This window comes from Neopelma chrysocephalum, unplaced genomic scaffold, assembly GCF_003984885.1.
Source record: "Neopelma chrysocephalum unplaced genomic scaffold, ASM398488v2 Primary Assembly neopelma1_347, whole genome shotgun sequence".
Classification (NCBI taxonomy): Eukaryota; Metazoa; Chordata; class Aves; order Passeriformes; family Pipridae; genus Neopelma; species Neopelma chrysocephalum.
In genome coordinates, this window is record NW_020898011.1 from 1,725,718 (window position 1) to 1,739,688 (window position 13,971).

The following is a 13,971-nucleotide window of genomic DNA, read 5'->3' on the forward strand; positions in this document are numbered from 1 at the left end:
GGTCTTTAAGAAATGTTGCCATCAAGGACATCTGCAGATTTTCCTCCTACTTACAATATCTCCAGTCCTTTCATGGATGAAGTGCTTATACTAATTAAATTCACTAATCTAATTGGCAACGTACATCTTTGATTACTTACCTCCTGTTGCAGCTTTTTCTAGAGTTCACTTTGTGTTTCTCTTTCCCGTGGTCTCATTTCTGGTTTCATTAAGGTTCTGTTCACTTTTCTTATTAAGTTTACAGGAAAAATCTTGAATGATTATACTCATTAAGGCAGCCTTTTATGACCTTGGTAAAAAAAAGAAACAAAGCCAGCTGGTCTAAAATGGATCTGTATTAATATCAGTTTTGCTTAGAATCTTCCTTTTCTTATTTCAGATGGCTACAAAGAAATTGAATTAAGACTGTAAGCATTTCAGTAGTTCATCATGTTACATTATTTTGAAAAGTTAAGCTTCTTTGGATATTACACATAGTGGGTAATAATTGCATTTTCCAAAAAAAATCCCAACATCTGCTTGGAGATGAAGCAGAGAGGACAGGGCTGATCCAGCCTGAGGCGTTCGGAGCAAGATTTGTTTATTTGGGATCATTAATATGATAAATTCAGAGGAATGACTTGTGAAAACATAGTATGACGTTAATCCATTAATGACTGAATAAGGAGGTTATACATACTTTCTTTAGGCAATTTAATAGGCAATTCTTTAGGCAATTCTTTAAGTCCATTAAAAAAATAAAAAATTTTGGTTGCACTGGAGTAATTTAACATAATTGTTGGTGATTAATTTATCTCATGTTTAGTATGGCCTGTTCTGTTTACAGATATTGTCTGTATTAAAAACCAGAAAGGAACACTGTCAGATTGTCAGGAATATTTTTTTTGCTATTTCAGAAAATTAAAATTATAAGAGTCAGCAGAGACCAGAATCATTTAGGTTTTTTTAATATATATATTTCCCCCCCCATTTAATTCTTGACAACCATCTTGTGGGAAGATTTGCCCTTTTGAGCCCAGGCTATCCTGGGCTCATGCATTAGAGGAACACCTTGAGTCCCTGTTAATGCTTTAGCATGATGTGGTTGTGTGCCTGTGACCTTGGGTTGGACTTGATAATCTTGGAGGTCTTTTCCAGCCTTAATGATTCCATGGTCTGCAGATGTGCTGCCTGCAGATTTGTGGTGGTGGGAGCTGATCCAGCTGACACCATTTCTGTGCAGTGTGGGCTGTGATGTTAAGAGAATCTGCCCCTTTGTGTGTAAATGCATTGGGGTTTTTTAGTTCACACACCACATGTGTAAGCAGGTGTTCTTAGGTTTGGAAACTCTACATGAGCTAATTGGGATAAATCCAGTAGAACATCAAACGTGATCAGAGAACAGGGCAGAGAAACACGAAGGAAGACCTAAAAATCTATTTGGAGAGGAATAGGTGGCTTGCTGAGATCAGAGACTTTAATTACTTTGGAATGATTTAGGCAAACACCTGTGATGGAGCAGTCTAAGTCCAGCCAATTCTGTCACAGAGACGTAGCAGGGACTTTCCAAGGTCGCTCTGATCCCTGGAGTGCACTATCCTGTAAATCCCTACCTGCAAGTCCTCGTGCCTGTTTGCATTTTGCCATCTCCTGACAGCTCAGAAGGAGCTGCCTGATGTTTTTGTGGCACAGCTGTCTCAGCCCTGGCCTATATTTAATCTTTTGTGTTTCTGCTGCACCCAGCGTGGGAGCTGGGCTAATTGAGTTTTAATTGACAAGGCAAAGCCCACTGATGATTAGGCAGTGCTTTGGCTAATTAATTTAGAATGGAAAAGCAGAGCTGTTTTGGACACCCAGGTTTAGCCAATAGACCTGAACACCTCCTTCTGAAAAGAGGCAAAATGAACATGACAGAAGATTAATGTGTTTTCTAACAACTCCCAGACTTTATTAATGAATCACATTATGTTCAGCTGAAGTTTGGAGCCAGTACCTTTCTCGTGTTGTGTTTTGGCCATCTTTTAAAATCTCCATTGGACTTTCCCAGCAGAGGAAAGAAGAAAAAGGAAAAAGGGAAATCATGTGCAAGTCTATAAGCCTACCACATTGTTATTTTTTCACCTCATTCCTTTTGATTTGAAAAAGCTCATTAATGAGAATTAACTCTCCTTAGGCTGTCAGAGAGTGGAAGTTTCCAAAAAGCTTCTGTATATGTTTTATTAAAGAGTAGTGTGCCACATAAATGCCAGTATTACTTAAAAAGACAGGGAAGATTACAAAATTCAAAACACCCTATCAGATCATTTATTTAGCAGCTGAAGCATCGTATATCTCATTCTGGCAGAGATGTTACTGACTGGGTTTCTCCCTGTAGCACTGCATCCAGAATGAGCTTCTTCAGACACCAAGGATATCACAATCTGGCATTTAACCAAATGTACTATTTCTTCTATGCACTTTTTGTCTAATAGGAAATAGTTGACTTATTTTACATTAATAATTATAATCATATAAATTAGTAAGTATTATATATAATTAATATTATTATAAAAATATTTAAAAGCTCAAATACACAATTCAGCTGCTTTTTTGATATTTCCTATGAAATTTTGAATTCCACTGATTTTTCTGATTATGTTTTCAACACTGTTGATCAACAGGGGTGGTGGTTTCCACATTTTTCTGTGTGAAATTGTGCAGTTTGTCAGCAAGTTACTTCTCTTGAAATCAGGTGCCTTAATAGGTCAACTCTTGGGGTGCTCCAGAGACAGGGGCTGGGCTTTGGCAGGAATCAGTTCCTGCTTCCTCAAGGCCAGGCTGGACAAGGTTTGGAACAACCTGATCCAGTGGAAGGTGTCCCTGAACGTGGCTGGGGGTGGAACGAGATGATCTTTAAGGTCCCTTCCAACCCCAGCTATTCTCTGATTCTGTGATTCCTCACTGGAGAATGTGCTAAAACCCTGAGCAGTCTATTGCAGCCCTGATTAAATATATTTGCATGTATTAACCACTAGCAGGAAATGTGGTTATGGACAGTAATATTTTAGGGTGGGATTCCATAAAACTTGCCTTAACTATCCCTACATTCCCAAAAGTACAAGGCAGTGGGATTGCCCTGGCTCTGGGAAGCATTGGCCAGATCAATTTGCAAGGACTAAGATAGGCTGAAATTCATAGAGTCAATTTTGATCCAATTCCAAATTCCGCCAATTTCTACTCCAATGCAAAGAATGAAATGAGTTACCAGCAGAAATACTTTTAATTTCCAGGGGAGGCCAGTGCCTCGACAATGTGGGACAACAACGCTTGGATTTTCTTTTATGACAACAGTACTGATGGAGAACCTCCCTTCTTAATCCAGGATTTCATCCATGCCTTCCAACCGAATGCCAAACTTATCATCATGCTGAGAGACCCTGTTGAAAGGTGAGCAAGGATCACGTTGCTGAAGTGTGCAAGAAAATTTTCTTATTATAATAATTTTGTCCCCTCTCGCTCTCCTGGATGCAAGGAAACATTCACGTGGTGGTTGACAGAGCTACTTGGCCTGTGATAAGAGCTGCCAAGGGGTTTTATTCTGTGTATTTTGGCTCATGCAATTGTGATAACGTTTTAAGGAGAAGCATGTGAACGTGAGTGCCGTGAGTGCCATGCATGGATACCTGAGCTGCTCTGAAAAAAACAATTTGTAGGTTGCCAAATGCCTGAGCTAAGATTCCCTGGTTCTCAGCAGGGCTCACTGGGCTGAGGAGGGCACTGCATCTACAGGTCTCAGCATAAGTGGTCCTTTGAAATGTTTAAATTCATTTCAGTAATGAAGTTGATGTTTTCACGGGGCTTGCTGTTCAAAATGATTAAATAATGGTGATTAATAATGATGAAATATCTCCAGAGTCAGCAAATGATGCAAAATTTTTTTAAGTCTTAAAAATGCCTGGTGCAACACTCATGTAAAGGATCACTGGGCAATTTTAGCCTGTACATCCAACAGCTACTCAGGAGTTCACCCTTGGTCTTCCTGACTTTGTTTGCAGGAAGAGGGCCCTGCTTTTGCCAAGGAGTGGCTGTTTTGAGTGACATGATGGGAGTCATGTTAGCCAGGAATGCCCAGCTTTCTCTTGGACTTCAATTTTTCTCTCCAGTCTTCCTCTGCAGATTTCTGGGGTATTTCTTGCCGCTGTGTCCTCTGAGGAAGGACAATAATGATGAGGGTAATGAGGAGGGTGGAGGGGATGGAGGCAGAGTCCAAAAGGATCAGACCCAAGAGGGTGTGAATTCCTTCTCTCTACAGCTTCATAGGGATATTGGGGATACTTGGGACTTCAGTGCCCAAAGGCAAAGCCCCAGAAAAGGGGGTTTCTCGAAAGTCAGAATAGGAAGGGGATGGGGATGATGGTGAGGACCAGGCCCTGGTGGCAGTGGGAGAAGAGCAGACACAGGGTGTTTGTGCAGTAGCTGCCCAGAGTGACCTGGAGTGGGAAGGGATGGTGCTTCCTGACAAGCTTTCCCTTTTCTACTGGTGACAGGCAGAGGTGTGGGAATGCTTCCCAGCTCCTATACCAGCAAATACAGCTCTCAACTTCAATGGCATCTCCTGACCTCAGGATTTAACAGATGGTAATTTTATGCAAGAGAACTGGCTGAAGTGCCTTCCTCATGTAAATTCCCCACAAACTCCCTGATTGCTTTAACCAGCCTCTGTAATGTGGGTGTAGCTCTTTGCCAGCTTTAATAGGGGTGAGAGGAAAAGTCAGCTCCATCTCCCTTACTGTATTTATGATAAATTGGTTCCTTTTTGTTTACAATTCCCTAAGTTTCTGGCAGCTCCTGTGGACTGCAGGAGCAAAAGCAGCCATGGCAGAAGGGGTAGTGGGCATCTATTGGTGATGCTGGGCAGTGGGGCAGGTTCTCTGCAGTAGCCAGCAGGACATGGAGCTGGGACAGGCTCTGATCTAACCTGCACAGGGTCAGGCTTTTCCCCCAGCAGGGGATATTTGGTGGGCATCAAGGTTTGTGATGGTGGATGTCAAGGGCATCACTATTTCATTGTAATGGTTAGTAGTGGAGGGTAAGGACTTCAAGTAGGTGGAACAGCTGAAATCTTAATCTGAGAAGGTTTTATTTCCAGGCAGATGTCCCCAGAATTAAAAACAGATGGAAAGAAAAGAAAAAAGAAAACGGGAAGTCTCAACTGCCCTGCAGAGGGAGAACTTGTCTTCAAGAACGTAGTTTTTGATAAGATGTCAGCAAGTCTTTAAAGCATTTATTTTAATGGGTGATTAGAAATACTAAGCATTCATATTAAAGCTTTTAAAGAAAATTGGAGACAGAGCCATGCTGTACACGATGCCTGCTGGCTGATTTCCCCCAGCAGGAAGCCTTTCACCTGCTCTGCTGGGAGCAGTCAATCCCCCATTCCTGGGACAAGTAGGGCAAGCCTGAGTCTTGGTGCACACGCTTTTCTACAAGCAGGAGATGCTGTTGTGTGCCTAATTTAGTCAAAGTCAGCTGGCTTGGTCCCTCAGCTTCTCCCCTTCTCCTTTTTTGAATGAACATAGAGTCTTCATTTGTTTCATATGAGAATTAAAATCCTATTTTTGCTGACATAAATAATGAGTGCAGAGGGGCTATTCCTGCACTTAAGTGCTTTGCTGGATTAGGGCCTAAACTTTCTAAATTAAATGATGTCTTTTTAAGTACCTGTGGAAATCTAGGGAAGTTAAAGAATAAATAAAGTGCAATACAAAAGGTTACTGCAGCAATAAATGAGGCCTAAACAGACTGATTTTTTTAGGTCATTTCTTAATGCCTGTGTTTTTTTCAAAGAGGCTGAAGGATATCTAGGATTTCTGCAATTTTGTTGAGAGGTGGGTACTATGGAGGCATGTGCTGCAAACACACCTGGGGAAGTGAGTCTGTCTCAAGTGTTATAAAATTGTCTTCAAAATCCTGTGGTAGTGTTGGGGTTCTGGTCATAATTTCTAAGTCTAAATACAAAAGTTAAAATATCATGTTTGGCAGATCTAATATTTAAGCCATGTAGGAGAATTTCCCTTTTCTCTTTTAACAATGTTTATCTTGCAAAAGCTTCCTCAAGATTTCAGGGGTTAATGCTAAAGTTGATATTTTCCTTGCCTGTGGGTTTTGGGTTATTTCATCACCACCCCCCTCCCCCCCCAGAGGAATTTGAAATTAGATAATTTTTTTAAGTAATTGTAAACCTTAATTGTAAACTGTTCATGGAGAACACGAATTTAAAGTCTATACATTTAAAAAATGTGCCTTCAGGAGAAAACATTGGCTCCCACAATCACTAGGGTCAGGTCTTCAGGGATGCTGACTTTGAAAGTGAGGATGCTGTTAAAAGTTCCCTGGAGTGGATGTTACTCTGAGCTAAAAATGTGCAGTGAGGGGATACTCTTCTGCTGTAACTTAGAGAAATTCCTGTTGCTGGTGGCTTTTGCTCACAGCTGAACATGCGTGGCCCTGCTGTTCTCAAAGCTGGAAGTGTTTGGGGAATGCAGCACTATGGACTGCAGCACAGATGGGAACCATTCACCTACCTGCAGTATTTCAGCTTAAAAAACATAGGAATCAAGAGGTGGAATGTTGTAAATTGGAAGTTTTTGATGGAAAGGCAATGTAGGATTGGAGGTGGAGCTTCCTGTAAAAAATATGAAATCTGGACTCTTTCTTGCTGTTGATGGTACTTAGCTTGGTAATCATATAAAAAATTACTCTTTCTAACCCATCCCATTCCTCTGTTGGTTTTGAAATCAACTTTAAGCTTTTGAGACAAGGACTGTTCCTGTCCATGGCAGTGGGGAGCACCAAGTACAGAGGGGCACCAACATCAGCAGAGACCAGTTCTACTGTTCATGGAGAACACAAATTTAAAAAAATGTGCCTTCAGGAGAAAATATTGGCTTCCATGATCACTAGGGTCAGGTCTTCAGGGATGCTGACTTTGAAGGTGAGGATGCTGTTAAAAATTCCCTGGAGTGGATGTTACTCTGAGCCAAAACCCAATAAAATGAATGGAAAAGGTGTCCCTAGATGAACAGGGTGTGTAACACAGGTTGTGTAACTCATTGCTATTGTCATATAAATAAACCTTTCCCATCCTCAGTCAGTCACTGACAGGTTTTCCCCTCTGCAGGTTGTACTCCGATTATCTGTACTTTGCCAGTGCCAATAAATCCGCGGAAGATTTCCATGAAAAAGTGGCAGAATCCCTGCAGCTGTTTGAGGGTTGTGTGCTGGATTACTCCCTGCGAGCCTGTGTCTACAACAACACCCTGAACAACGCCATGCCTGTATGTATCTCCAAGAACATTTGATTCCTTGCTTGTTTACTGGTACCCGGGGTCAAGGTTAAGGTACCAAAATTAACAAGGTACCAAAATTAATAAGGTACCAAAATACTGTGCAAAGAAGCAGCAAGAAATCAAACTTCTTCCCTTTTTCATTTGTAAAGCAGATAGCCAAAATGTATATATAAGCATGTAAAAGCTGGTGTAGAGGCTCAGCTGTCTCCTCAGCCTGTTCCCTGCTGAATGCCAGCAGTAATAATACAGTCTTTCTATTGTGCAAGCGCATGGAGAGCACATTTAGTGAAGATTGCAGTTTAATGTGTAAGCTTTCTGCAGATGTTTCCAAAAAGTAGCTCTGGCAAGGATCTTTGCGGTACCAAATTGCCTCAAAATCGAAATAAATTATGTGGAGCATAATTCTCAAAAAAAGGCTACCAATCACCAGCTAAAACTTTTTCTTTTTTTTTTTTCTTAAGTTGTGCACATCAGAAAACGACAAAAGGAAACACAAAAACTACTGGCAGGGAAATGGATAAGTATTACAGGCTCAGGATTCCAAAATTCACAGTTTTAGTGTAGAGCTGACATCAGATTTGCTTGAGGGTGAAGAATAATACGGAAGAGATTGACTTGAAATATCACATCTGGCCAGTTTGCCGTTCAATCCTCTTTTATTTGTTCAGGCTGTAAAGGATTCAGGGGGAACAGTTCCCTCCTTTGCCTCTGGGCTGAAGTTATTGCCTCCTCCACATGATAAAATAGCAGTAAAAGAGTGTCTTGCCCAGGCTGGAGCCCTGCAGCAGTTGGGCAAACAGGACATTCCTCTTGCTTACCTTGGCACGTGGAGTGGAGCCGCTGCTCTCTGATTGCAGCCTCCAGGACTGACACCAGTTGCTGCTGGCCAATCTCACAGTATTTCCCAGCCATCTGCTTGCACAAATGCATTCAGAGAAAGGCAGAGAGAGAACCAGGAGGAAAGGATTTTCCTCTTATCTTCCTCCTCAGAGTGCAGAGCCAATCTTCATTTGTTGTCTTAGGCAGTCCTCTGAAGAAGGTGCTTTTGGAAGTGAGCAGAAGAGGCTTCTTTCCACACAGCCACAAGCAGGTGTTCATAATAAAACCCAAATGCTCACGATGCTCCTCAATGGCCTCTTTTAGCTTCTTCTTCAGCCAAGTTGCTAAATCTGTTACATTTGTGGTTTGCTGTGTGTTGAAAAAGTAAGGATTGTTTTCCCCAGTGAGCTCATTAGTTTGTTAATTCCATGACTACGCCAGAAAAGAATTGTTTTGTTATTTGTTAATATATTTCAGAAACAAGAGAGGTGTCATAGGCATCGTGGCTGCTGATAGATGTTAACTGTGAAAAAGGGGTGTTTGCTAGCTTATCCTCATTTAGAATCAGTGAAAAGCATATTACCCAGAGAAAGACATTCTGAGCCAGGCTAATCCTGATTGTGACATTCCAGTACATGAAGGGAGCTACAAAGAAGGTGGATAAGGACTGTTAAGAAGGGCCTGGAGTGACAGGAGAGGGGAAATGGCTTCAACCTGAGAGACAGCAGATTTAGGTTGGATATTAGGAAAAGAGTCTTTACTGTGAGGGCCCTGCCACAGGTTGCCCAGAGAAGCTGTGGCTGCCCCATCCCTGGAAGTGTCCAAGGCCAGGTTGGACAGGGCTTGGAGCAACCTGGGATAGTGGAAGGTGTCCCTCGTTTGGAACGAGATGATCTTCAAGGTCCCTTCCAACCCAACCATTGTGTGATTATATAATGCTGTGAAGGTGCAGAAATGTATATTATGGAGGGGAAAATGGCTTGGGAAACCCTAGTAATGCCTTTGATGTATAGTGAGAAGCACTGGAGCTTTAAAGGAGGAAACAGTCTGGTTCAGAAGAACAGCAATGAAAAAGAAGTCAGTAGAACACACAGTATACAGAAGAAAATCAAAGATCTTTCTCATCCTGAGAGAACTGAGAATTAGAGGGACATATTAGTTAAAATTTCTCTTTCTGGTGAAAGGCTTAAAAGGATTCTAAACCCATCTGGGAAAGCACTGTGCTTCCAAACTGTACCATGCAGATGACTCTTGTCTATCACTTACCTCGATCTCCCAGGTGAAAGAAAAGCAAAACCCATTAAGAAAAAAACATTGAGTCACACATTTGCCCCAGTGTTCAGTGGAATGAAGGCTGGAGTGTTGCCCTGTCAGTATTATCCCATGTTAGCCTGATGTTTTAATCAAACGAGTTGTTTCAAATCCTTGTGTAACACATATATAAAGAAGTCTGCTAAATATGGAGGCTTATTGTTATAAGCAGTCAAAACACACGTCAGAATCACACATTATGATAATAATAACTTAGGAATAATTCAAAACATGGCTTATTCTACTGGAATTTAGGTATCAGTGTAGGTCACAGGTCAGGGTAAGAAGTGAAAGACGCTGTTGTTGTCTGCCTTCAATGGTTCTGTGGTAATGTGACTTGAAGACATTAAGTCTCTTTTATGAAAGATGTTTAAGGCTTGGGATTTGTGTTTCTCTCTTCTGAGCCTGGCAGGATTTAGAAAAAATATTTATAAATGCAGTTGGAAGCTGGACTATTAAGAACACCAGGCTACTCTTTTTGTGTTTCAACTTGTTATGTAAAATTGAGGAGGGAAAAAAAACAGAGATTAGGGCAGGACAGGCTGAAAAACTGCCTTTTCCCATCCCTGGTCTGACATAGTCTGGGGCTTTCACTGTGCACTCAGACAAGGCACCATTAATGCTGCTGAGCAGCCACTGCTCCTGCAGCTTAGACCCCAATCTAATTATTGCAATCAGAGGATGCAGCAAAATGCACACAAATCTAATTCCTGGCAGAGAATCAGCATGTTTGTGCTACTCGTGGCAGCGTGGTCTGATGCAGCTGATAATCATGGAACCATAGAATCGTTTAGGTTGGAAAAGAACCTCTTGGATTGTTGAGTCCAACTCGTAACCCAGCACTGCCAAGCCCACCACTAAACCATGTCCCCAGGCACCACAAGGTGAAATCAGGTGAAATCAAGGTGGAATAAGCAGAGTTAGGGCCTGTAGAAGGCAACAGGACTAAGCATCTTCCCTTCTACTGGTGTTCACCCAGGGGCTGATGTCAGTGTCGCCATTTCTGGGAATTTTGCTCAGAAGGCAGAGGTGAGTGTTGGTTTCTTACTGCTGAAAGTGTTGTAAGGTGAATTAATTTGGGGTTTTTTTTTGCTTACAGGTAAGGTTACAGGTCGGGCTCTATGTTGTGTATCTTTTGGACTGGCTGACGGTTTTTGACAAAGATCAGATCCTCGTTCTTCGCTTGGAGGACCATGCATCCAACATGAGGTACACCATGCACAAGGTGTTCCACTTCCTGGATCTGGGTAGGTGTCTTCTGGCTGTTTTAAGTGTGAAAAAACATTATTATCCTTCTTTTAGGTCATTTTTGTTTCATCAAGAGACAAAAGAGAAGCCTGGGAATCTGGCTTGAAGGATGCAATAATTTTGTTGCCTGGAGTCAAGCAAAATTAAAACTCTCAAACTCTTATAGAAAGGCTGGTGTTAGAAGACCTTAATAAGACTGTATCAAGAAAAAAAAAATCCAGATCATTCAGAATGTATGGATTTATTCCACCACATGGAAGCCAGTTCTGCTTCTGAAGGCAGTCAGGGCTTGTTTGTCATGGGCCTTACACAGATGCAAAGTTATCCCACCCATTTTAAACAAGTTGAAGTGCTACCAACCCAGAACCTAAATCTGAGTATGATGAAAGGTTGTGTTCCCAGCCGAGGAGAAGGGGGAAATTGTGTTTTTGCTGTGTTGATTGAGACATCTGTTGCTAATCCTCAGAGAAATGCCGGCAGACAAAACGTTGCCCAATGTTGATTTGACAGTCGCAAGAGAATGAAAATGCAGATGAAAAATAATCTGTCTGGTCCAAAGATTGGTCCAGATGATGAGAAAGTTTGAATGTAGCAGACTGAACAGATGAAGAGCTTGGCATCTTCTTCCCAAATATGGTTTATGCTGGAAAAGTCTGCAGGATTTTATTTTCCTGATGCACATTTATTCCCAGAATAGGGGCATCACTACACCTGTGTGCCACTTTGAGCCCACTGACAGCCTCCAAGACAAACAGAATACGGCCTTAATTCACATCATAAAATGAAATAGCAGTAGAAAAGAATGGCAGCTCCAAAACGGATGGCAAGTTGTGTTCAATGTTGTTGTTGTTTTCTGAAAAAAAAAATTTTCCTCCAGAGATGATTTATGCTGCTTTTCATAGAGATGATTAATTAATGGGAGAGGAAAATGTATTATTTCCATATTTACTAACAGTGATTTATTTTAGTAATCAAAGCCTGTATTCAATATTCCAAAACATTGTTGCTGCTAACAAAAATCACATTTGTCTTCCCCTGGCAAACCTTCTGATTTAGTCATTAGTCTCCTTTAGCACGGGCATTTTTGGTGAAATATTTTAAGATAATATTCTGTTTTTCCACAGGACCTTTAAGTGAGAAACAAGAAGCTCTGATTACCAAGAGTCCTGCATCAAACACCAGACGACCTGAAGACAGAAGCCTGGGGCCAATGCTACCAACCACGAAGGCAATTTTAAGAGATTTCTACAGGCCTTTTAATACAAAACTGGCACAAGTTCTTTTTGATGATGCTTTTTTATGGAAGAGGACATAAAAATATGTAAATTTCGTGCCACAAATACAGTGCTTAAAGGAGTTTTTATTTTTTTAAATTCTATTTTTGTGCGTGGATATTTACATTGTTCCCATTCCAAAGAGAAGCCGATTGATGAGCTGAGACTCTCACCTTCAGTCAGCACATTTCACAACAGTTGTACCACATTTTCCTTGTGAGAATGGAAAGCATCTTGCTTATCAGTCTATTTGTAACTTCTTTTACCCCAGAAAACGAGTGGAAAAGCATTAGGACAGAGATGATGTCTGACACTTTTCCACAGGGGTGTTGAAGTTTAACCTTCTCTAAGATGCTGCAACATCCTACAATTAAGCTTATAATCTCATTTTCAGTATATGTTATTCATTCATTTTTTCAATCAATCAATCAATCAATGTCATTTAGTCATTAAAATTTTTAATTGAATTCAACCAAAAATTCTGTCTCTTTTTGTCAATATATATTCACCCCCAGATAAGCTCAGGTGGTTAGAGCAGGGTGTTAATAATGCCAAAATTGTGGGTTCAATCCCCATATGGGCCATTCATAAGGGTTGGACTTGAAGATCCTTGTGGGTCCCTTCCAAGTCAGAGTATTCTGTGGTTCTAAAATGGTCTTCACTCACACTAAGTTTTCTGTTTCCTTAATTCTGGAACAAAGATAAAGGATAATGGCATTCACATAAATGTCCAAGTTTAATTTATATCTTCAAGTTAAATGGATTTTCCTAGTCGCTGTTCTTGTAAAAGGAAATTTTACAACCCAGGTAAGAATGGGTGACTAAAACCTAAACAACAGGCCAATTCTTTGCCTTATATATTTTGTTCATGTATATATGAATATGTATCTTTTATTCATATCACTCACACATTTTCCCAAGAAAGCACTAATGGCCTTGATGTAAAGTCCATTCCTGGTCATGGAGAGCTTTTATGGATATTTCTGCTAGGTTCTACATTATTAGTTTTCTCCACTGAGAAGAGATATGCACTTTAAAATCCATATGAAATTTTGTTATCAAAAGCATAGTTTTTCAGGATGCCCAGTATCTTACATCCTCAACAAAAAAGATGTGTTACCTAAGGAATTAATTGCACATTATCTGTTTCTCTCTTCAGGAAAAATGTCTGCATCTAGTTAAAGAGGTTGAGATATGCAGACTTGAGGAAAAAAAACATTTTGAAAGTTATGGAGAAACTTTGGACTTTGTGAAAGTTTTTTATTTGACTAAAATGGCCAGATTTGTATATAGGTGTGTACCAATTCAATATTTGATTTCAAGCACCCCTGTTTAGCTGTCACACACTGTCAGCTGCAGTCTGCAGCCTTCCTGCAGGTGGAACTGGCCCCCACCTGTGATGGACTTTTTTAAGAGTTAAAAATTAATGCTGCCTATTGATAATTTCCTTTCAAGGGATAAACCCACTATTTCCTCCCTAAGTTTGAGGTGAGTGAGTCAAATGAAGCTGCTCTCTAGGTAAGAGGTATCAAAACCCCAAAGAATCCTCTCTAATTGGCTTCATGTATCCTTTTGACCTTAATGTTGGACTCCACAACAGTTTTACTGACGGATTCAAAAATACATTTGCAAATACTAAGGATAACTATTCCCCATCCTCCTCCACGGGGACATGTTATTCACTTTATGTGTCTCTAAATTGAGAATTAATGCTGAAAACTTGATGAATCCTGAACATTTCACACGGGAATACAATTGATGACATGTGAGATGTTTTGTAACAGAAGACCATTTCTAGGTCCTTTGCCAAATGGTAATGTGCTGTTTAAAAAGGATTCAGTCTGGGATTTGGAAAGCCTAAAATAAGTCATTTAGGGAAGTGCTCTAGACAACCAGAACAGATTAGTTCTAGTTCAGAAATGCTCACAGACCAAAAATGGTTAGAGAACTGAGAATGGACTATTTTAGCAGTACAAACAAAAAGTATCATGGGAGCGTGAAACAGAAAATCA

The 13,971-nt window shown here is 40.6% G+C and overlaps 1 protein-coding gene across 1 annotated transcript in view; it reads left to right on the forward strand.

Annotated features, from left to right (window-relative positions):
• The window catches only part of CHST15 (carbohydrate sulfotransferase 15), a 48,236-nt gene extending 35,810 nt beyond the window's left edge, over positions 1–12,426 (forward strand). The window contains exons 5-8 of the mRNA XM_027705696.1: positions 3,249–3,405; positions 7,139–7,295; positions 10,537–10,684; positions 11,810–12,426. Coding sequence (XP_027561497.1) covers positions 3,249–3,405; positions 7,139–7,295; positions 10,537–10,684; positions 11,810–12,000 — 653 coding nt within the window. The 3' untranslated portion in view covers positions 12,001–12,426. The remainder of the gene's footprint in view (positions 1–3,248; positions 3,406–7,138; positions 7,296–10,536; positions 10,685–11,809) is intronic.
• The last annotated feature ends 1,545 nt before the right edge of the window (positions 12,427–13,971 follow it).